Source organism: Pyrus communis, chromosome 13, assembly GCF_963583255.1.
Source record: "Pyrus communis chromosome 13, drPyrComm1.1, whole genome shotgun sequence".
In the NCBI taxonomy this organism is placed as follows: Eukaryota; Viridiplantae; Streptophyta; class Magnoliopsida; order Rosales; family Rosaceae; genus Pyrus; species Pyrus communis.
In genome coordinates, this window is record NC_084815.1 from 22,967,525 (window position 1) to 22,991,146 (window position 23,622).

At 37.6% G+C, this 23,622-nt stretch overlaps 3 protein-coding genes and 1 pseudogene across 4 annotated transcripts; 1 reads left to right on the forward strand and 3 right to left on the reverse strand.

Annotated features, from left to right (window-relative positions):
- Window positions 1–200: 200 nt before the first annotated feature.
- Window positions 201–2,108, reverse strand: LOC137713694 (transcription factor TCP15-like). Its single transcript, XM_068453031.1, has one exon. It carries the CDS (start codon window positions 1,767–1,769, stop codon window positions 498–500), a length of 1,272 nt encoding a protein of 423 aa, XP_068309132.1. The 5' UTR covers window positions 1,770–2,108; the 3' UTR covers window positions 201–497.
- Window positions 2,109–12,327: 10,219 nt separating this feature from the next.
- LOC137712667 (cytochrome P450 98A2 pseudogene) lies at window positions 12,328–13,964 on the forward strand (annotated as a pseudogene).
- On the reverse strand, window positions 13,906–18,090 carry LOC137712668 (NAP1-related protein 2). 2 transcript variants are annotated; one of them, XR_011065235.1, is made up of 11 exons: window positions 17,860–18,090; window positions 16,371–16,493; window positions 16,229–16,279; window positions 15,946–16,017; window positions 15,713–15,823; window positions 15,565–15,626; window positions 15,391–15,454; window positions 15,236–15,292; window positions 15,074–15,121; window positions 14,225–14,368; window positions 13,906–14,137 (listed from the first exon to the last, which is right to left on the reverse strand). XR_011065235.1 is itself a non-coding variant. In XM_068451794.1 (10 exons), the coding sequence occupies exons 1-10, from the start codon at window positions 17,986–17,988 to the stop codon at window positions 14,285–14,287; spliced, it is 801 nt and encodes a 266-aa protein (XP_068307895.1). In that variant the 5' UTR covers window positions 17,989–18,090; the 3' UTR covers window positions 13,906–14,284. The 2 variants fall into 2 exon arrangements, 1 of the variants encoding a protein (XP_068307895.1); XM_068451794.1 differs by having other exon boundaries at window positions 13,906–14,368.
- Window positions 18,091–22,218: 4,128 nt separating this feature from the next.
- Window positions 22,219–23,253, reverse strand: LOC137712380 (protein PHYTOCHROME KINASE SUBSTRATE 3-like). The gene has a single exon (XM_068451470.1). The coding sequence runs from the start codon at window positions 23,251–23,253 to the stop codon at window positions 22,219–22,221; it is 1,035 nt and encodes a 344-aa protein (XP_068307571.1).
- Between the last annotated feature and the right edge of the window lie 369 nt (window positions 23,254–23,622).

The window sequence follows — 23,622 nt, forward strand, 5'->3', positions numbered from 1 at the left end:
CAAAAAAAGTCATTTTCACCAACACAGTAAAAATGCATAAATTACGAAGCAGTATAAGCTGTTCGTCCAACCGTTCATTCACTTGATTCATAGTATGAGCCGTTTTATTCTAGAATTTCGACGAGTTACTTTTCGTAGAAGATAAAAAGAAGAGAGAAGGGAGAATTGATCACACAAACGATGATGATAGTATACTGTGATTAATCGCCAAAAATTAGAGAAATAAGAGAGCAGCCAAAATAATTAACTCATGTTAAAAATAAGTGTCTGTTTTTTTTTTCCTTCAAACCCTAACAAAACCTCTCTTCTCCCGGCCATATCATATTAATCACACAAAAAAATTGGGAATAAATAGATAAAAATAAACCTCAGAATTTTAAGAGCAATCAATCAAACCTCACGTGTGTTGTTACACAGCAAACTACTACACGTGTGGGAAGAAATGACGACCACCAACGATGACCATGAAGATAAAATCCGACCGCCATTCGCCCGCTTTATGAGTGGTGACTAGTACTATCGTGCCGATCGTCACCCCCGCCGTGGTGTGAGTGTGAGCCACTTGCCTGCTGCGAGTCTGAAACACCTGTACCGGACATGTGCCGGTACGGATTGAGTCCAGCGAGCATATTCAACTGCCCATCACTCATGTTATCGCCATCATTACCACCACCGCCGCCGCCCGAGCCACTCAATTGTTGTTGATTAGGCAACACGGTGACTGGGGCGGGGAAATTCATAAAATGTAAGCCACCGGGCATCGTTCCTCTATACATTCCACTGTTGTTGACCGAAGCTGGAAAAGTCCAAATAGGGTCTCCGCTCATAACTTGGTTGTTAGAGTTAGCCAGCATCCAAAAATTAGCCGGAATCTGACTGTGTGGGTGGCTGGCCGGGACCGCACCAGTGCTCGACTGCAATAAGTACCCTCCTCCACCACCACCGCCGCCACCTCCCATTTGATTCAAGTCCTGCTCCGGCGGCCGACGCTTCCTCCCTCCCAAGCTCCCCTCCCCTGCCGACGCCGCCTCCGAGAGATCTAAAGACACAGTATCCCGGAGCTCCTGCTTGGCTTGCAACATGGAAGCGTGCATGGTGTTTGTTTGGAAGTTTAGGAGAGTCGAAGAGCTGTCAGAAGATGAGAGGCCAATGCCCTGAAAGAGGCTCCGCCGCTGGTTCTGTTGGAGAGAGAAATTCGGGCTGTAATAAGAGGATCTTAGCTGCGAGGGGACCGACATGCTGGAGCCGGAGCTGCGGAGTGAGATGTTAAGTGACGTGAAGTTGGCGGGGATTGTGCCGGTACCGGTGGCGGCAATCACGGCGGGCTCGGCCTGCTGGAGAAGCCACTCAATGGTTTCTCCGTCGGACTTGTGACCTAGCTCGCGCGTGAGCTGGAAGACTCTTGCGGCGCATAGAGCCGGCATTCGAATGCGGCGGCCTCGGCCGTCGACTTTCGTGTGGCGGTCCTTGGTGGAGGTCCGCTTGGGGGGTGGCTTTTTGGAGGCCTCGGGGGAAGAAGCTTGGAGAGCTGAGGTGGTTGTGGTTGTGGCAGTAGAGACGGTGTTGTTAGTGGTGGTGGGGTCGACGGTGGTGATGGCTAGAGTAGGGTAGGGGGAGGTGGTGTTGGAGCAGGAGGCGGCTTCTTGGTGATCTAATTCTTTTTTCTCTAGTAACTGGAAGGGGAAGTTCGGACGGTGGTGATGTTGTTGTTGGTGTTGTTGATAGTCGTGGTGGTGGTGGTGGAGTTGATGATCATCACCTCCTTCCATGATCGCATGGGAAAGAGAATTATGATCGGTTTGTGGAGGATTTTGTGTGAGAAGAGTAGGGAGAGTGTGGAAGAGAGAGAGTGCAGAGATAGAGAGAGAGGGCTTAGTTGTTAGTATAATTGGGTTTTGGTGGGTTTCTCACTCAGCAGCAGCTCAACTCAGCTCTCAGCTCTCTTCAGTCACTTAGTGACAGTATTTTTACAGGACAAATCTGTTTTTTTCCTTCTAAAAATAAATAAATAAAAATTCTCTGGTTGTTGGTTGGCTGGAATTTGTGTATGAAAAAAAACTGAAATTTTGTTTTAGATGATATGTTTTGTTAGAGAGTAGCTAGAGAAAGAAAGAAGTATGGACTAAAATGGTCCTTTGGAGAGAGAGAGAGAGAGAGAGAGAGAGAAGATAAGGGAGGGAGGGAGGGAGGGTGGGAGGGAGGGAGAGAGGAAGAGAGGGCTGGGCGGGCAAGCTTTAAGCAACAAAGATAATGAGTGGGAATTATATGGGTGAGCTTTAAAAAGCAATTTTTTAAAGGAAAGAAATTGCTTTGTTATTGTGCTGAGCTTTTTCTAGCTTTCTTTCTTTTATATTGTAATTGTTTTTTCATATATATAAAAATATAAATTACACAAGTAATGGTAAAGGAGGCAAAAAATCAAACTCAGTATTTCATATGCATAAATAAATATTCTTAAACACTTATATGAATTACAAGCATCTTTCATTTTTTTTCCTTTTCCTTAGAGGAAAATATCCAAATATCCATATGATCAAACACCTAATATCAAATCAATTAATATCTAGCTTTTTATTTAATTATTAAACACAGAATTTCAGATACATGCATGGATAAATAAAGAATGTTTATTAGGATTTCAAAAATCTCATTATACACTCCTCACAAGTATATTTTTATTTCTAATTATAGAAAGTTTAGGGTGCAAATGACAATATAAATATTCTTAAACACTTATCAGTTACAACCATCTTTAGTTTTTTTTCTATTCCTTAGAGGAAAATATCAAGATATCCATGATATCGATCAAACACCAAATCAATTAAAATCTAGATCCTATAAAAAATTTAATATCTAGATTTTTATTTAGTTTTGAAAATTTTTAAGAGGAAAAAAAGGAAAACGGGGATCAAACACAAGACTTCAGATACAAAAAATAAGTGCTTTAGCTGCTTGCACTACAAGTCTAAAACTCCTTTCCAAAATTTTCATTCTGTTCTGTGGAGGAAAATATCAAAACATCTATTGCCAAATACCCAAATATCAAATAACATTTAGATTTTAAATTTCAATTTTTTGGGGAATTTTCAGGATATGAGGAGGGAAAGGGGAGAGGAGGAGACCAGGTGAACGGGTTCCCCTTTTTATTGTGGTTGGACATCCCCTTTGGCTCAGACTCTCCACGTGAGGTGCTCCTTTTATCATTCAATCCCATAAAGACAATGGTGGCCGAGGTGGGACCCAACCCCAAGTCAAAAAAATTTTTAGAGACTTTAAAAAAAGGAAAGATTACATAAAGTGGGTCCCGGTCTCATTCAATTAATCATTTCATTTTGCCTTTGGCCCTTTGCCTTTTGCTCTGCACCTTTGTTATTTGTTAGTTGCTGGCAAGGGAACTTTGGGATCCCTTAAGTCCTCCAACCAGTAAAATATCTTTAAACTTACCCTCCTCCTGATCTCGATCCTTCTTGCTGACTGTTGCCTATTGGGCCTATAATCTTTGTTGGCATTAGGGTTTAGTCTCTAGGTTTCAGACGTGTTCCATTCTTCTCTTTGATCCAAAACCCTAATTAGGGTTTGCTTATGCAAGTTTTTCTTGGGTACCTGGATTACTTATTAGTGCATGTTGCGAAGACTTGTGACTTAAGTGATCAACGCAATGTTTATCTATGAATTAACGGTAAGAGTTCTAGTCTCGCATTCACGACAAGAGTTATATATTATGAAGTTGTACTTATATATTTTTTTGGAATGTGCTATCTACACATTCCATTTTACTTCTCACACATCTCTTGATAATTTTTGTCCGTTGATATTCTTCAATTTATCCGATCCGACGACCGAAAATCAAAAAGGTGTGTGAGAAGTAAAATGGGGTGTGTGGATATCACACCCCTATTTTATTTTGGTATATGGATAAATGGTATTGAGTTTAGGGTTTTGGTATTCCTTATTATAATATGGTTGGCCTATAGGTTCCGGTCGAGTTTCGGAAGCATCTTCAATTCTTTTGTATATTTTGATTCCTTTTATGTAACTAGGGTTCTACCTTATTATGCAAGTTGCGAGGATCTGTTACTCCAACGATAAACAAATCATTTACTTACGCATTCATGATAAGAGTTTTGACCACAAGAGTTCTGCTACCTCTCGCAACCCTACATTTTGTACTATATAACGACGGTTAGGTGGTATTAAAAGTTTTTGGTTTTGGTGTTCCTTAATAAATGCTAATGTGGGTTACCCTTCGGGACAAGCAGATGGCCCTGGATGATCAGCAGTACTCCTTCCAAATTTTAAATTACAAAACATGCAGAATATGCAATCATGATCGAACAGGGCTACTGGTTTTATGTGCAGGCTGCAGGCCCATCTAAATCATTTTGGTTTTCTCTAAAGAATCTGTGTTAAGGTTTGTTTACATTCATGCTGGTCCATAAATCCACTCATTTGACCAATCTACTTAATTAAATTAATTAGTTAATCACATTACAAACCCCATTGGTTTTCTCTTTTAATCCATTTGCATCATTAATTAGACCACAATATATAATATGAAAGAAAATTCCGTCTATGTTGAGTTGAATTGATCTGGATATTGAGCTTTATGAAGCTGGGAAAAAGTTGTAATATATTTGCAGATTACTTGCTATAATATCTGAAAATTGCCAACTTGAAATTGATTGGATGCTTTTATTGAGTATCACAGCTAATGTGATCTGCTCCACACAATATTTGATGTGATATACTTAATCTGATAGTATTGTTGTCTTTTGCAAATCAAATGAACATGTGGCATAATCTAATTTGGTAGTTTAAATAGGGTGGTGCTATTCACGCACTCCATTTTACTTTTCATACACCCCCTTCTATTATTTGATCATCTTCAATTCATTCGATCCGATTAAAAGTTGAGAGGATGTGTGAAAGATAAACGGGATTGTGTGGATAGCACAATCCCTTAAATAAAGAAACTGGATGAATAAAGATGTCGATGATGAACTATTCTAGATACATAACCAAAATTGCTATATCAAAGAAAACAAGTCTTAATCTTTATATAGCTGGTTTTGAATTTCTCAGGTTTTTTGTCAAGTACCAATTTACAACAGAGAGATAATGACTAACATTTTTGACAGTTTCTTGACCTGATTGTCACAACCACTGTTGATTTTTAATGCCCCTTATCTTTTCTTTTTCCTTTGTATGAATGATTTGCAATGCCTTCAATCTTTACGTATATTTAAAACTTTGTAGGGTCACTTGGTTTATGATATTTGCAGAAACACATTAACTATCAACTCTTGGTTTATGATTAACTGTCAACTATACTACAGTTAAAAGGAAAAAGATTTTTAGCACTCCTGTTTTCTTCTTCCGACTCTTTTTTTTTTTTTTTTTTTTTTTTTTTTTGTTCATTTGTTCTCTTTTATTTTGATTAATTTATTCAATCAAACGGCTAAAAACAGAGAGAAATGCAAGAGGAAAAAATGTGCAAAAATCAGTTTCTATTTAAAACTTTGCACGTCATCGTTTGTTCTACGACAGTTAGGGTTTCACTTTATTATAAGAGGTCTTTCAGTGAAAATAAAAGGTATTCCCCGCAAGTAAATATATATTCCTAATACATTTAATAACTTCCACCCCACTAGTTTAATGACTTTTTTTTCTTTCTAATAACTTGAACGAAACCTAATGGGACTCCATTTGAACAAGTCCATTGTAGCATGTGGCAACATCTGATTTGAGATGGCAGAGTTTACTGTACATGACAGCACTGTGGGGTTACTGTCGAGAAATGTGAACCAGGAATTAGCAAAATGTTGCCTTTCTTTGAGACCACATGCCTTGCCACTTATGTAATGCCATTGAACGAGACAGCTTACCATCTTCGTCAGCTGTGCAATTGTTAATATCTTATCGAAAACTAGAGTCTTCTTCACATTGGCAACTTTCTGGATGTAAAAGTTGGAACCCTAAACCTAAATTCAAATCAAATAAAGTTCCACTCAACATATTAATCTATATAGCCTCTGCTAAAAGCTTAAAACTGAACATGAAAGCCTTATCGCACTAAGTTGGCTATAAGAGTGTGCTTCCTTCTCTGCACTCACGTTTAGATCTCTCTCTCTCTCTCTCTCTGAAATTTAGATTAATTTAGTGTAGATTATTCCTATCGTTTATCAACAAAAACCCAAGAAAACTTTGTCCTACAAAACCTGCTAAGCTAGTTTTTATTGGTCTTTTGTTAGGGTTTTTCATATATATATTGTTCTTAGGCTGCTTACAATTGGTTGGGTCCATACAATTTCACTATTGGAGTTCGCATAAACAAGGAATCTAAGTTGTGAAACAAAACCTTTATATCCTTTTGCATGCATATTTCAGAGAATTGAAATTAATAAACTCATTGTCAACAAATATATGAATTTAATTAGTGTAATGGTAGGAAATAAAATGCATATATGCAGGTATATATATATTATTATAACTTTTCTGTGCCATCATTACTCGCACAACAGGAGAAAATCACAATCAATTTCAAAACAAAGTTGTCAAGAAAATTAAAACCCACAAGCCAAATTATAATAGCAATAAACCACTAAACTTGTAAAGAATATTTGGTTCAATTAACTATAAACAAACGAACAAAATAATAATGAAAGGTTACGAGTTGGCATCTTTTGAATCAAATTAACTTGCAATATATTTGGAAACAATTAACATATGTACTATTTTATGCAAAACTAGAAACCAAAAAATTCTACCTTGAAAAAGAAAATCCACGCAGAAAGATACACGATATAATATTGTTCTCAAACAAACATAGCAATCAAACCATAAACTTGTCTTAAGATTGTTGGAAAACTTGGGTCTAATTGCTATATTAAATCATATAAAATTTTAAGAAATCATTCATGCAATTATATATCAAAATTAATGCATGCGCATGAGTAACTAATGTTAAATGAACATGATATAATGGATTAGAAAAACCTAGAAAATACGGTCGAGGCAAGTGTTGGACACTTTGTTCTTAAGACAAGTTTACGCCCCCACTACGGTACTCATGGTTGATTGGCGCATGTCTCCCAAGATACAACGACCCCGTCTTTGTAATAGTAGCACTCCAAATTACAAGGCTCCATGAACCACGATTGTGTTGAAAACTCTCTTATATGGACTCAATGAGACTCTCTAATATTTAAGTACACTCTATGTATGATTATGTAAAACAATGAAAAATTATTTTGTGATTGGGGGCTTCCCTATTTATAGAATGTGAGATGCCTCTTTGGAAAGCATGTGACTATTCATGAAGAGTCAAAAGTTGCAACTCTTAATTTGAGTAGACACATATTTCTACCAAAGGGCTCCACTTTTGATTTCCATTCAATTAATAAATTTAATATAATAATATTATTATTAAATTTTCCAACATAAATACATGTGAAAAAAAGAAAGGGTTTTTGGTTATGGTCTTTAGATTGAGAGTAGTAGAGACAGTTGGAATCTTGGCCTTCATATAGGCTGGAAGTTGCACTGGAATATTTTGAAAATGGAGGGAGTTGAGTCACATCACTTTCTCAACTTTTTGTCTGCCTCTATTCCGGACTCTTCAGTGACTTCATCATCCTCAATAAAAGAAACGAAAAAGAAAGGGAAGGCCCCCTCTCGGAATCCCTTCTGTGATCCACACCTTCCCCTTTCTTCGTCTGCACTGCATCTGCATGCAATATTTATGCGATTTCTGTATATCCCTCATCACCACTCATCACTATTCACTTCCTTGTGATAAGTGTGAATCATGATGAGTATATCCTAAATCTGGTTTTGTTGCGAGATTTTTATGTGTTAACCAATTCCCAACTCCCAAGAGAGTTTGTCACATATTTATGTGATTTATGTATATTAATTTGTGATTATGATTTTTCATATGCTAATTTCTTAATGGAGTGCACCAAAATGAAATATTATCAGGTCTATGATGATTAAGGAGTTATAAGGGTTCTACAGTATGAATTTGATTGCATGAATACGTACTTATACAACTAAATGACTTGATATTGATCTATACCCTAGAGAATGATCAATGAACCTATCGATCGATCAATCTAAAAATTGCAACCGCATTCACATGCAACGGATTAGGGCTTGAGAAAATTCTGTTTTCCATTTTCCACTTCCAGGGGCAGGTTAATTTTGAGACTAGGCTCTAGGCAAGCACGTTGCTTTGTGGTTCATATAGTTGTTTCCGCTTAACAAAGGGAAACATTATTTGAAAGTCAAGAGGGCTACTCCACTAAAAGATATATCACTTTTCTGAACTTGAAAATCTTTTGTACTTAGCTGCTCATTATAATAATTCAGAGTAAGGATAAGATTATACCATATATATATATATATATAAGAACTGTATCTAAATCGTACTCAAATGTGTGAATAATTAAGTATATATTCCCAAGCAATAGTGGTGCCTTGCCTCAGCAAGAAGGAAAGATGATAATTTGTAGCACCAATGAGTTTTTTGAGATGGATTGTTGCTTTTGTTGCACCAATGAAAAAGGTCAGTTTGGATGACATTTTGCTGTCGTTCCAAGTTGCTAAAATCCATGGCTACACTGAAAGTCTTATCCCAACCAAACTTAGGGAAGTCCAATCAGAGCATAGCAGCTAAGCATGAAAAGACAATGAACCAATCACACTATCAAAATATCTGCCTTGGACAATGGACAATGGACAACACATGGTGTAATTTTAGTAGTTACACTTTCACTTAATGCTGTATCATGGCATATGACGCTACGTACTTGTATAATCGTGTCTTATAAATTACTTTACAACACATTCTCAACGCGGTTATTTTGGCTTCCAGTAATCAAATTTGCTTTGCCCTTTACTTTACATCTAGTCTCTAAAATACAAAAAATTCCAAAATTTGATAAATTTCATCACTGCCACCATCACAGGTCCACTGTAGACAGTGACTAAGCATAAGTACAATTTTTTTCCTGGAACTGGATCCCCTTCAGATCTAATAAAACTAAGCCTGCTAAGCAGGCGATCTGGACCGTTGAAATTTGATCTAACTGCTACAAACAGGAGACCCTCTAAAAGTTATAATAATTGTAGCCGTTGGATCAAATTTCAACGGTCCAGATCGCCTGCTCAGCAGGCTCAGTATATATATGGATCCGGAGGGGATCCGGTTCCTTTCCAAATTCACATATGTTCGCAGGTTGAATTAATTAACTAGCAATAATGTTCGGATCATTGAAGTATGTGGCCCACACAAGCAAAATGGCTTAGGTAAGCTTAAGAGCAACTCCAGCGTTGCAAAGGCCCCTTAGGGCAACTCACTATTGAATCCACCCAATGAACAGTAACTGCCATTTATGAACAGTAACTGCCTTTTACATCTCCATCCCTAAAACTGAATAGTCATGGTAATAGGCAATAAAATATTAGTATTTTTTCCTCAACCAATTCATCAGACACCCCCATCACCCCTTCCATTTTCCCCTCATTTGACCGGTTCTTCCTCTCTCTCCCTCTCTCTCTCTCTCTTTTCTTTTTATCTCTCTCTTCCTTTTTCTTTCTTTCTCTCCCTCTTTACCAGCTCACTCTTGTGAGCTCTCTTCCTCCTTCCTCTTCAAACCTTCAAAAATCAAGCTCAAAAATAATATTTTTGGAATCCCTAGAACTCAAGGAACCCAACTGTGGCCTTGCATACGACATCGGTGGAACTAAAGAACACAATTAGCTGCTGGCTTGACACTTTAAAACCCTTTAACGCCAGCCTTTCAGCTCCCAGCCTCAGCCATTCATAACCTCTGCAAAAAAAAACAGAACAAAAAAAAAAAAAAAAATAGAGCACTTCCACAACAAATTTCAAAACCCCATCGTTCCAAAAGCAAAAGCAAAAGAGAAAGAGATAAGAAAATATAGAGAATTTCACGAAAAGGGCTGGTTTTTGTTTTTGTGAAGAGGAAGTAGAGGAGGTTGAAGAGAAGATGATGTAGACGGAGCAGTCTTAGTCGGCGGCTCAGCCGCAACAGCGGCAGCTGGTGGTGCAGAACTCCGCCTGAAGCCTCAGCTTCAATAGCAACATGTCGAAGGAGGACGAGGATATGTCAAGGTCGGCGCATGCACTGATGCCCGCCTGGCCTCTCGCTCGAGTCTCCCCCGAGCCCCATCGCCCGCATGGGCTGGAGCTGCTAGCTGGGGCAATTGGGTTGGAGCAACAGCCGATCCACCGGGCTATTGAATATGGTGGAGCTGCTATAAGAAGCTTTCATTTCCCCCATTTTAATAAATAAACTTCTTGGTCTTAGATAACGAAAAATTCTTCAGTCATTTTGAATGTTACAATAAATGTATTTCAAAGTAATCACACATTTAAAAAAGTTAGAACACATAAATTATGGCACTGTGTAGTTGATTAAGAATACAGTCGCTGTTGTATCCCAAATAATCAAATGTTTCATATAAAAAAATGTAGTAAAAGAATGATAAGAAAGAAAAAGCATTTCCTTAAAGAATATAACAAAATCTCCTATCCTTTTACATTTACTTTTATAGTGCTTGGCCTAAGATTTGATATGAAAACAATCTTACTTTTACACCTCATATCTTTGTTCCTTGTCAGTAAAAAAATAAAAGCAAAAACCATTGGCATCGGATCCAAAAGAGTACTAATTGTATCCAAATTTGAATTAATATATAATAACAAAGCAAAAAAGAAATAAAGAAGAACTCAACTTATACTTTTTAGCTTCATAAAGATTACTATAGAATTTTTCCAAAAAAAAATAAAATAAAGATTACTATAGAAAAGCAAATTTGGGTTTGTCCAAGTTAATTGTGTGCTATTCCCTCATGTTCGAATACCAGCTTATTTCTTAGCTTAGATAAATTTAATGTAGAATTTTTTTTAAAGTTATTATAAAAAAGAATGAAAATTTCAAATTAACAAGAATGTCTTTAAGCCATTTGAGGTATATATTTAATTTCATTCTCTTTCTGCATGTAATGAAAAGGCAAAGAAATTAAAAATAAACGGTTTTTATGGTCATAAATAGAGGACATATATAGCACGGGTTCATCGTCACGGTGATATTCTGCACTAATGAAATAAGATTTGTAAATATTAGTCCACATGTTCTTATTTTATTAGTATAAACGGTTTGTAACAATATATCTAGGCCATATAAGTTGTTATGCCACATATACGATGACTGCATTTTTTTCCTCCGGTGGTTAGAAAAATAAAAACAAATGCACGTGCTTGTTTAAAGGCATTTATCAACTTTGTTGGCTGTGAAGTGAAATCCACATGCTTGTGCCAGTATACATTGATCATTATATTTGTAGTTTAGAAATAAAAAACTAAAGGATTCCAACTGAAGGTCTAATTCAAAATCTAGTCTAAATTGACCAATTATGCAAATTAAATCTGACTCATTGATATTTAGCAGGAATATAAAGAGTGCACGCACAATGTAGGATTTAACGAGGTAAAACTCATTATTGGGAAACTTCTCGTGCTACCAAGCTAGAAAACACTAAGAGAAAAACGAATACAAAAAGAATTACAAAACTCATCAACTAGATACTCATACTAGTTGGCAACTTTGTATTCACGCTTTGCTACTCGATCTCTTTTCAACCTTCGAGTGAAAGTGGCACGACAGTAATGTGGCCATCAATCATGTTCTCCTCAAACTAATGTGGCCATCAATCATGTCCGCCTCAAACTTTTTTATTTCCAATTAAGCTTAAATAAAAGCAACATGAAAAATATTATTTTTCTCTTACAAGTACATGCTGTCAAAAAGCCAAAGTAGTAATAATCCCAAATTCAGGAACCATTTTGATTGAAAGTTCCAATTTTTGAGAATAACCTTGATAAAAGCACTACTAAATAATAAATTTTTACCAAAGTGAATGAATCTACGTCCTTCTAGGGTTTTGTTGGGTGCAAAGACCAAAAATTTCCAATGTGACGTCATATTATCGTGCAATGTTAACGTGTTATAATATGAATTGACGATATTATAGATGTGTATTAATATTACATGTTATAATATTACTCGTTTCCGTATTAAGGATATATGCGTGTAAAGAATAAGCAATACATTACGCATTCCCCGTGTTGTAACATATTTACATGCATGACGGTTTTGTCACGAAAAGAATGCTCCACGTAGTTAACATGCATGCATGATGGTCTCTCACAAAAACAATGCCTAATATATTGAGAGGCATCTAATTAGTTAATTAGAATTACAAAACTCATAAGCCAACCTCAATTAACCCTTTTCTAAAATGGCTCTCGTTTTGCTTCCTGTCTCAATAATTTTCATCTTCCTAGCTTACAAACTCTACAACCAGCAAAGATTTATGCTGCCTCCGGGACCATATCCATGGCCGATCATCGGAAACCTTCACAACGTGGGGGCGGTTCCATGTCGGTGTTTCTTTGATCTGTCACGAGTTTTCGGTCCGATCATGTCGGTCTGGTTTGGTCCGAATATCCACATTGTGGTCTCGAACCATGAATTGGCAAAGCAAGTGCTCAAAGAACATGATGAGAAACTAGCACATAGGCACAGGGACTCGTACATGGCTAGGATCACAAAAAATGGTGAGGACCTTGTGTGGGCAGATTATGGTCCTCACTACATAAAGCTCAGAAAAATTTGTATGCTTGAGATTTTTTCTCCTAATAGTCTTGAAATTTTCAGACACATTAGAGAAGATGAAGTTAGAGAAATGGTGCGGTCCATTTTCGCAGATCGAAACAAGTCCGATGGTAAATGTTTGGAGGTCAGAAAATACTTGAGATCTGTAGCTTTCAACCATGTTACAAGGATGGTGTTCGGGAAGCGGTTTGAGAACGAAGAGGGGTTGCTTGACCAGCAAGGTTTGGAGATTGTGGAGATTTTGGATAGTGAAAAGAAGCTTGGTGCATACCTTCCAATTTTGGTAGATATTTGGTGGCTTAACTGGGTTTTTTGGTTTCGGAACACGGAGATTTCAAGACACGTGGCGCGCAAAGACAAATTCATACAAGCGATTAAGGAGGAGCATGTGGTTAAGGGTGAGATTAGCAGTGTTGCCGGTGCCAAGGAACATTTCATGGGAGCATTGCTTGGTCTTCAAGAAAAGTATGAACTTAGTAAGGATAATGTTGGAGGATTAGTTTGGGATATGGTCATTGCAGGAGTGGACACAGTTGCCGTCTCAGTTGAATGGGCCATGGCCGAGTTGATCAAGAACCCGAGGGTGCAGCACAAGGCCCAAGAGGAGCTCGACCGCATTATCGGGCTCGATCGGGTAATGACCGAATCTGATATCTCAAGCCTTCCTTACCTAAAATGCGTTGTCAAGGAGGCACTGAGGCTGCACCCTCCAACCCCACTGATGCTACCTCACAAGGCAAATGCCAATGTCAAGATTGGTGGCTATGATGTTCCTAAGGGAACCATTGTTCATGTAAATGTTTGGGCAATAGGGCGCGATCCGACACAGTGGTCCGATCCATTCACATTCCGACCTGAAAGGTTCATCGAACAAGAAGACATTGAGGCAAAGGGTCACGATTTTCAGCTTCTTCCGTTTGGTGCAGGAAGACGCGCGTGCCCGGCGGCACAGGTAGGCACTACCCTTGTTACATCAATGCTGGGTCACCTTTTGCATGGCTTTTGTTGGACATTGCCTGAAGGGGTCCAGCCCAAGGAGATCAACATGTCCGAGGGCACAGGTTTGGTGAGCTACATGCTGATCCCCTTACAGGCGGTCCCTGAAGAGAGATTGCCGGCACACTTGTACATGAATTAGGAAGTGATTTCTGTACACCCGCCCCCGAGTGTACAGAAAGGGTATGCGGAAATTATTTCTCGATGACTTAATACTACTAGAATTAAATAATAAAATGATGCCAAAGAACTTCCAACTCCATAATATATCCTCACTGAGGTATTCAAAAACAAAAGGAAAAGACCATTCTAATATTGTCATCTAGAGACCTGCATATCAGGGAGAAGCCACAAGCCATCGTAACAGAGAAACTTCACGGAGAGAGAGTAACAGCAGAGCCGGAAAACCAGACTGGCCTATGAGAGCAGTCGGGCACCTGCATGACAGAACGCTGTCAAGAAAGAGTCATGATGGTCACCCCCTGTAACCTTAAGACTTAACGTATCAACTACTGTAGACTCACTTTACACAAGCTGTTAACAAAGCAGCAAATGCTAAAAGATTTGAAGACCCAGATGAATGTTTATTTTCCGTCATCCTCATCACCATCTTCATCATCATCTTGGTCATCCTCATCATCGTCAGAGTCGTCATCTTCATTCTTTCCCTGCAAAATAGTCAAACCTCAAAGATTAAGATATGGCATTTCCTGCAATAATTTTCATTTTAGTTATATCATCAAGGAGCTACATATGTTGCGGGACAGTTCAAATGGAAGCACAGTAAACAACTGCATACACACAACTACTAAAACTATTTGAAAGGCAACTTGATATATGCCTCCAATCTATACAGAACCTGGATGAACGAGAACTCCACGAGAATACATTTACACACATGAATCTAACAATGCAGGAGTTGCACAGTGTGATATCACTAACATCAGTTCACCAAAAGTAGGCACTTTTTCAAAGATGCCAAAAGCTACAAGGATGGGTTCCACAAGCATATTCTAGACCACCTACGACTCTAACATGCAAAAGGCCTAACAGAATTCTGCTTGCAAGGTTCAACTTATCAACATTTCTTACACATTTATGTAGTTCATGGCAAGACATAATAATGATTAAGTCAGAAAATAACATCTGAAATTTATCTTCATTTTTGAATCACGTGGCAAAGCTTAAAATATCTAGGCTTTAGAAAGTACAAAAATTCCTTACGTGAGCCTCAAAATCTTCGTGCATGCCACAAACATTTAAGCTTTAGAAAGTACATATTCCATTGGCAGTTAACTCTAGCATAAAGGTAGTCTGTATTTGGAGTATTTTCACTTTACTTGACATATAAACCCAAAAGAATCTACATGTACCTCTTCATCAGCTTCCTCATCATCAAATTCCTCATCATCATCAGCCTCCTATGTCAAAGCGGACATGAGCTACCATTAGAAAATTAAGCAAGCAGTAAAAGCTTCTGCGAAATACTTAAGTTATGCTTGAGTAATAGGGAAGTAAGGTAAAGCAGAAGTTACATGGTTGAAATAAGTAAGAGGATTGGGCCACAAATCCTCCTTAATAACCTCCGCAATCTGCAGTATGAAGTGAAAGTTGAGAACGCAAGAGTAAGAAAATTTTGAGATTGATGCATAGCCCTTGATACCATATTGAAATACAACTAGAAACTAACCTCGTCATGAATCTCATCCTCCAAAATATCTTTGTGCTGACTATCACTGAACCAGCTAAAGAAGCTGTAAAGAAAACAACAAGGGTTGGAGGAGTTTCAGTCAATATGAGGTACTTCGAAAAACTAATGAAAGTGTTTTCACGAGGTTCATCCTAACAGGTTCCAATCACAAACCTTTCCTCAACCTGAGGCCGCTTGTTCCCTTTCTTATCATGATTAACTCCATTAGGAATGCCCTTCACAAATAAGGCATGCAGTAAGTTGTCATACCCTAACATAATTCACCAGAAGATATAAACTGAATGCAAGACAAATCTTATACCATTCCCTCCTTCCATTTTATGGATGTAGCAGTAACTTTTGTTGCTTCATCAAGAAAAGTAAAGGTCTTCGTAAGCTTTGTGTCTTCAAAATAAGGATTGGGGCTGAACACCTGTACATTTTAAATAATAAACAATGGTTACAATCTCAATATACTCTGTAACTGAAATACAACATAAAACACTCCTTAATATGATTCAAAGATAAAAAGGCAAAGTAAAAGAGAAAACTCACAAACGTGATGGCGTAACCAGATTTCACGTCCTTGAAGTCCTCAACTTCCAGAGAAGTTAGATGCTTGAAAATCTATGAAAACAAAAGGAAGGATGAACCCAGACTACTAGAAATGATGGGCAAACAAGAATCAAATCTGAAAGCTTAAAAATAAAGAATCTCCATGATTTCGTTGATTATGGAAGAGCAAGAAGGGGCTGCAAGTAATTGAATTGCATAATCAATGACCATTAACAGATATTTATTATTGGCAGATTAATTAAAGTTATAAACAGATGCTAACCTTTTGATCCTCTTCAGTCAAAAGTTCACTGAGTGCGGGATGGCTCAAGAACTGCAGAGTAAGGAGAAAATAAATTATTTAAATACCACTTAAACATAATAAATTCTTCCCATATGCATATAAATAAGGATAGACAACTTACAGCGGTTAACCAAAAGTCAGGGATGGACTTGATGATATCATTTCGCTTATCGTAGACTGGCCTGCGTACCTCATTATACTTCTGCTCCACTTCCAGGACTTTATCACTTGCTTCCTCATTGATCTATAAAGCATTCATAAGAAAACATTAAAATCAAATGAACAAGGTTGGTCCCCTGTGATAATCCATAAGTCCAAATTGATACAAGTGAATTGTAGCCACTAAAACAAGTATGTCTCAGAACTTAAAAATGACCCTGTGCGATTATAAAAATTCGAAGCAATACGCATTTTTATAAGAAACATAATTCATTTAAAAGAGAACAAAGCACTACACATTCATATTCATGAAATTCTTGGCCTTACAAACAAAGCCACAAAGTACAAAATATAGCATGGGTTCAACCCCACCTCAATCAAATTTAGCCTCGCCTTACAAACTACAATTAATTTAGCTGCTACTAGTTATTTGGTTATAATAAACATGAAAAATGGGAACAGAATACAAAAGAAAATAACTCTATATTTTCCTTAATCAAGCTGACAGTTTATGCACTTACGTCACTCGTCATGTGCACAACCCCGCCCCGTTATGGAATAGAATAATTGAATTTATTGCTGAGCTGGTTATTCAAAGCCAACGATTGGCTACCAGATTTTGTCTTCGTCTAAAAGAAGATCGGTTACTCCCCAATCTCCATTGGTCTTTGTCACGAGAGTGCTTGATCGGTGAGCTATTATGCATTCTTTCAACAAGATCAACTTTTTATTTGGGGTCCAAGACAAAAGTGAGGAACCGCCGTGGCACCGTCTAATGCTGATTTTACCTCTTGCAAATTCTTTTCAAAATAGGCAAGATTGGGCGAGTGCTATTATGATCAAAAGCTACCAAAATCGTATATTCCTCTCTATATTTTCATGCATTCAAACTTCACAAAATGTAACCCTTAAGTTATTTTCCTTCCCTTTTAGTCTCTAGTCAAATGTAACCCAACCTATGGTAAGGAATATAAACAAACAAGGAGAAAATCTTATAACCAAAAGCAGCAATCCAAACTTCACAAAAACGAAACACATTCCACAGTTAACAATTGCAACAATTGGTTAAGAGCATCCAGTGTTCTACAACATACACGAAAATGCGAAGCGCGGAGTTCCCACTTATGACCGTCTATATAACAAAGCGACTTTAAATTCTTAAAACAAAAAAAAATCCAAATTTCTACCAAACCAAGTAAGCCACCAACAGATCCTTTTCTGGGTTAATTTCCCTATATCCAGAAAACCAAAACCCGAAAATCGAATCCCTTTACGATTCATGCATACCCTAGAAACCAATTGAATTTCAAAAACAAGAACACAAGAACACAAACCCCTGAATTGGCAGAAATTTCCCAAACAGAACATCGTCGAAACCGAAACTGTATGTTCCGTTTTTTCAATTATGAAGGTACAACAAGAATATGCAGAGAAAGGTACGAGGGTACAACCTTTTCGAGCTCGTCTTGGACCTCCTGCAACTTCTCGATGGAGAGGACGAGCTTCTCATCGATGTGGTCAGCGTTCTCGTCCTCGGGTTTCTCTGAGAGCTTCAGCTTCTTGCCCTTGTCAGCCACCATCTTTCTTCGAGCTCTGAATTCTGATGCTCTCTCTCTAAAACCCTACCGCTCTCTCTCTCTCTCTTCTCTCCTCGAGTGACAATGCGAGTGTGTGTGAGAGAGTACAAGGGGTAGGGTTTTGGGGGGGTTTATAATCCGCTGCGGGAAACCGACGGTTAAAGTACGGACAATGAGCCACTCAGCTATTGACATGTAGTAATAAAAGATGGGTCGACGTTTGACCCGGCCCATAAAACCATATTGGGCTGGATCAAATGCTTTAAAACAATCACAGGCCCATTATTATTATTATTATTATTATATTTTTATTTTTATTTTTATTTTTATTTTTATTTTGGGTTTGGGTCAAGCATATTGTAAATATTACTCAACCATCGAAAGAAAATGTCATTGACAAAAAAAAAAAAATTAAAAAAAAAATGTCATTTGACATTCTATAAAAATCATTTTCCACTTCTATAAATATATTTTATTTTGGTTGTATGTAGTGCTACTAACATCTTATGATATGTGTGAATGACATGTTTACACCATAATATATTAAAAAATATACATATATTATAACATGAGTAAATTAACAACGGTGATAAAATTCCGCTCAAGAATTACTTAATTTAAACAAAATCAAATGTGTTTTGAAATACATAAAGAAACTGTATTGATACTTACAAAGATCCATGTGAACAAGTTGGTTATTTCATCAATAGAAGATGGGGATTTGAAATCTGACAGAAAAGCGAATATTTAATACTGTTCTAAAAGTATTTGTCTAAGTGGTCCGTCACCGTCTTGATTAATCGCCAAACGTTTGAAAATTAAGAAATGACGCCTAGACCTGACTAGACGCCTGCTTAGCCCCCTGCCTAGGTCACGACCCTCGATTAAACAGAAAATAGATAAATTTCATTTTGCATTTTTATTTTTCCAATAAATTGTAAGAAATTTGTTAAATTCTTGGATGTCACCACTCTCTCTCCATCCTGTCTTCACCCTCTTTTCTGTCGTGTCCTTTTATTCTATTGCTACCGATAAAAACTAAAAACAAAATTGTAATCAAATGGGCTCTAAAAGATGATAATTTTTTTGTTTCTCAAGTATAACCAGGGACTCAGCAATCGGTCTTCCGATCATGGACAAGTACCGGAACTTGCTGATGAACAGGAATCAATCTGGGAAGCAATGAGTTTTTATTAAAAGCATTGAACTCCACACACCACAGTTTTATCAAAGATTGTTTTTTAGCGTGACGGTGTGATCATCGTCATAGGAAGTCAAGCTGGACATAGGATGGAAGGTAAATTCTCTGCTTCCTTAGATTGTCTGCATGGAAGGTAAATTCTCTGCTAATCTACGTGTGTTGTAATTGTGCATGGAAGGTAAATTATCTGCTTCCTTAGATTGTCTGCATGCAATGGACATAGGATGTCAAGCTGGAGAAATTTTTTTCAGTGCCCGGTATTCTTGCGGATACTTCAAATAAGTTGAGGGACACGTAAAAATAATCATTTTCTTCACTTGTACTATGACATTTTGAAGTACCACTTGAATACCCGATGCTTAAAAAAATCTCTCGTCAAGCTGCAGAAGATTTCAGGAAAACAAACTTGATCAAGGCTACTAATTTTTTGATGAGGAATATCAAATATGCATCTCTTTCACCACAGGTTGTCCGTTGTTCAATCAGATCTGTTTCGTCCCAGAAAATATGTAGAGATGGAAGTTTCCTACGCTTCTTGATGGTCTCAAAACACTGAACATATATTGTTTAATTAGCTTGAGAGACTCTCTGTTTTTGTGGCTGTGCCTCCTTCCATAACAATTAGTAGATACCATCGTTTAGACCTCGTAAATCATAATATAAAATGTGAATTAGTAACATTGTGCAACGTTGTGAAAATTATTAGCTTTTTAAGTAAAGTTTATAGCACAGAACATATGTTTTTTGTGGGAGTTTTACAAATTAAATCATGACATAATAATATGCAAGAACTTCCACATCAAGCATATGAACCAAGTTTTCAGAAGCTGCAATTTTTGACATTAATTCTTTCTACTACTACTAGGAAGCTGCACCATTGAATGAATGAACAGCCAAATTTTTAAATATGGGTCCATATTTCCCTCTCAATCCCTAATGTCATTTTGCTGGTGTATCATCTAATAAATATTTATTCCTTCCTTTAAGATAAGATTGTTAGAATGTGTGGGACGTGTCAATATCACGTTTGATATCATGTCAGAATGTGAGCATTCAAATCCAAAACTTATCATGTTTGAAATGGGGTTTGAAATCAAAGTTCTTGAATCTCGATAATCCTTAAAATTATTGTATGGACAACTATCTCTCAAGCACAAGTTTAGGTTCGGTCTCAATGAAAAAATAAAATGCGCACTTGATGTAGTTCACATACCAAGAATATGAGATTGCCCCTTTCATTATGGAGTCACACATGAATTTTACCATTCAAGCTTTCTGAAATGCAGTCAATAGGATTTTTTAATATTGACAATGCGTGGATAGACAAGTAAATACTCTTAACTACTTAAATTATACACGTTATATAAGTGGAGAGACTTAAAGATCATATAACTATTTTGTAAGGCTTCAACTCCCCGATGCGAAATTCTTACTCTCGTTATCAGACAAAAATCTTGTTGATGAAGTATTTTACTTGTCAACCCTACTTTCTATTACATGAAGGGGAAATAAGAGAGCATGGGATCCACCTTTACTTGTAAGACAGTTACAGAATTGAATGTTTCCACCCAACTTGCTAATATCATATATCATGTGTTGGGCGGTTCATTATGTTGATATTCCTTAACTGCTCATCCTTCTCATCAATCATATCTAAATCACAAGAAAAGAAAGATGTGCGGTGATCAATTGAAGATACTCAACTCGTTACATGTAAGAAGTTATGTAAGATATATTTTGAAAAGCACAACAATAACAAGACGTTAGGATCACGGTGCAATAAACCAAATCAACGTGAAATAGAAATAAACTTATATGTGTAATACGGTAGATATATCTTTTCTAGATGACAAACGAGTCTTATACTCTTAGCAACCAAAAGTGTTCTAGCAAAAATAGGGTTTGCTCAAAATGGAACACATGTATTGTGAGAGCAGGGACACTCTTAATATAGTGGTTATGGTTCCTCTAAATTAAACTGCCTATTAAGTTAATAAAGAGATAAAACCAAATTACCATTGAACTTAAATGTTGTCCCACCAAGAAATGTACAATATGTCTTACTGAATTAGGGTTCCAAATAGTTAGCTAGAGTATCTTGGTTCCATGATTCTTGTCAATCAAATATAAATCACGATGAGAGTCAAATAAATTGGAGACTAACTTACTTGACTTTCAAGTAATTCGGTTCTCAAAATAATTCACAACTCAAGATGAGTCTTACAAGTTATGTTAGCTGTAAATAGCTTCGGTTACAGCTGACTCGTTGACAAGACAGAAGCTTTTTATCTAACAGTGGTAAGTTGTGATTTTTCTCTCAATCATGTGCCCATGTCGGGCTGCAAAGAAAGTTTTAGGGCAACCCCGACGAATGAGTGCTACCACTTTCTGAAGCATGACCTCCATTTGTAGGGCCATTTCGTTTCTTATTTGAGATACTGATTTGCCGACTACTTGCCAAAGCAGCTGCTGTTAAAGTCGTTTAAAAAGCAGCTTCTGTTAATAGTCGTTAAAAAAGCTCCAAAACATGAATGGCCGGCCACTCGCAAATCAAGAAAACAAGATAAACCACAACTAAAAAGGTGGGGAAATTGGTTGGAAAATGGCCCCGGGAGTGTGGAATCTCTGCTCTCAATGTTTTTGGGGTGTTTTGACTTTGAATGACCTAAGGAAATTCTAAGAAAATGTTGTTATTTTATGAGATTACCCGACCAATCAACACTAATGTTATTCCCAACTTAATCGCATGGACAGTTCACTTGGCGTGTAATTATATGTTATATTTTAGTTTGTCAAGTTTCCAACATGAGACTTCACATTCTTCAAAGGCAACAGCGAGACTGTAAATTTGACCTATTGGTAAGGTTTGATTCTTCATTCGAACGTATCGTTTTTATGGCCTATATTGAGTTCATGTAATCAACTACTAGAAATGAAATACATGAAAAAGATAAAATCAGAAAGTGATCATCTCGAACTTTGAACAATTTAAAGTTGCATTTTTAACAGTTTCAGATGGTAACTTTCCCTACTTACATTGAAGGTTCCAACCTTTGAGCAACTCCTACTGCCTTGCCAGTCGTTGTTGGAGCCGGTGTTCCACCTTTTACCACCATTTTCTCCATGCCGGTCTCACTTGAGTCATCCCTGGTGGCGGATGCCATAGGTATCCCATTCCCAGATAGGTTCTCTATCTCGAACAAATCCGAACTCGCATCACTCTCCGCATCTTCATTCGTCATTGGAGCTTTCGGAATGGCATCCCAATTTAGCATGGACAATCTCCTCTCTAAATTTATTGCTACATTGTCTCCCTTCATACTTTGGGATCCAAACACCTCCAGTGATTTTCGTGGATGAAGGTCTTTTATTTTCTTCTCTTCCAACTGTGATTTAGCCGCCAATTTCTTCGCACCGGAATTCAAATTTGCGAATGCAAAATGCTCTTCCTTGTCTGATCTTTCAAAGCTAGAGTAGCAAACCTCATCCCTTGCCTTAAATCTTGGTTGCGGCTGCTTAGCGGGATTGTGATCAATATTCCCAACATTTTGCTTCCTAAAATCTTTATTTCCGCGACCTTCATGCCTGGCATTCATCTCATGAATATAAATGGATTTCTTATCTGAACAAGATCCATTGCAGCTAAAACCCGAAAAGATATTGATCTTTCCATTTCTCTTTTTCTTCTTGCTCTGAGACGGGGTTCTCATCGAAGGTAACAAGCCGCTTTGGCTGTTCCAACTCACTTCAGAACAAGTACTCGGAGTTCCTGGCCTGCTCTTTGGTTGCTTGTGCTTCTGACCACCTCTATTTTCTTCCTTCTTCTGCCCAAGTTTGCTTGTGTCATAGTCCGCAATTCGTGGACCGTCATCTTCCAGCATCATGTTGAAATATTTCTCCGCGCCAAAGACACTGATTTCACCCTCCTCAGTCTTCGTGGCAGGAGGGGGATTCGGAGTCTGAACTGATCCTGCAAGCTTGAGTACAAAGTTACCTTCTGCTTTGTTGAGGTAAGAAGAAAACGAAGCGTCCCGGGTATGAGTCCCGATCTTGGCGTCTCCTTCCATGGCTTCTTAAGGCTTGATTCTCAGAGTATCGTTAAAATTTAACAAAGGGAGAAAGCACAAATATAGAAAAAGGAGCTTTGCTGCTTTGGAAAGACGGGGAGCTTTTGGAGGGTTGGGAGATTGACTAGACTTCCTGAGAACCAGTTTCAATTAAGTAGGCTTGTGGGAGGGTCCTACATTCTTAGAGCTTAATTGCAACCATTCCACAACCTCTTTCCCTCATCACATTAAGTGCCTTGTACTCTTCATTTTGTCACTAATTAATAAACGAGAGAAGGACTTCCATGCAACGGAGATGCTGTTCTGTTAGGCAGTATTCTAAAAATCGCTAGGTGGTAATCGGGTGGCCAAATGGGCTGCATGGAGGAA

Coding starts and splice junctions, on each gene's coding strand:
- LOC137713694 (XM_068453031.1), bottom strand. CDS start 1,769: ATGGAAGGAGGTGATGATCATCAACTCCACCACCACCACCACGACTAT.
- LOC137712668 (XM_068451794.1), bottom strand. CDS start 17,988: ATGGTGGCTGACAAGGGCAAGAAGCTGAAGCTCTCAGAGAAACCCGAG. Junction 16,494..17,859: donor TCCAAGACGAGCTCGAAAAG/GTTGTACCCTCG, acceptor AATGCTTTATAG/ATCAATGAGGAAGCAAGTGA. Junction 15,824..15,945: donor CTGGTTACGCCATCACGTTT/GTGAGTTTTCTC, acceptor TAAAATGTACAG/GTGTTCAGCCCCAATCCTTA.
- LOC137712380 (XM_068451470.1), bottom strand. CDS start 23,253: ATGGAAGGAGACGCCAAGATCGGGACTCATACCCGGGACGCTTCGTTT.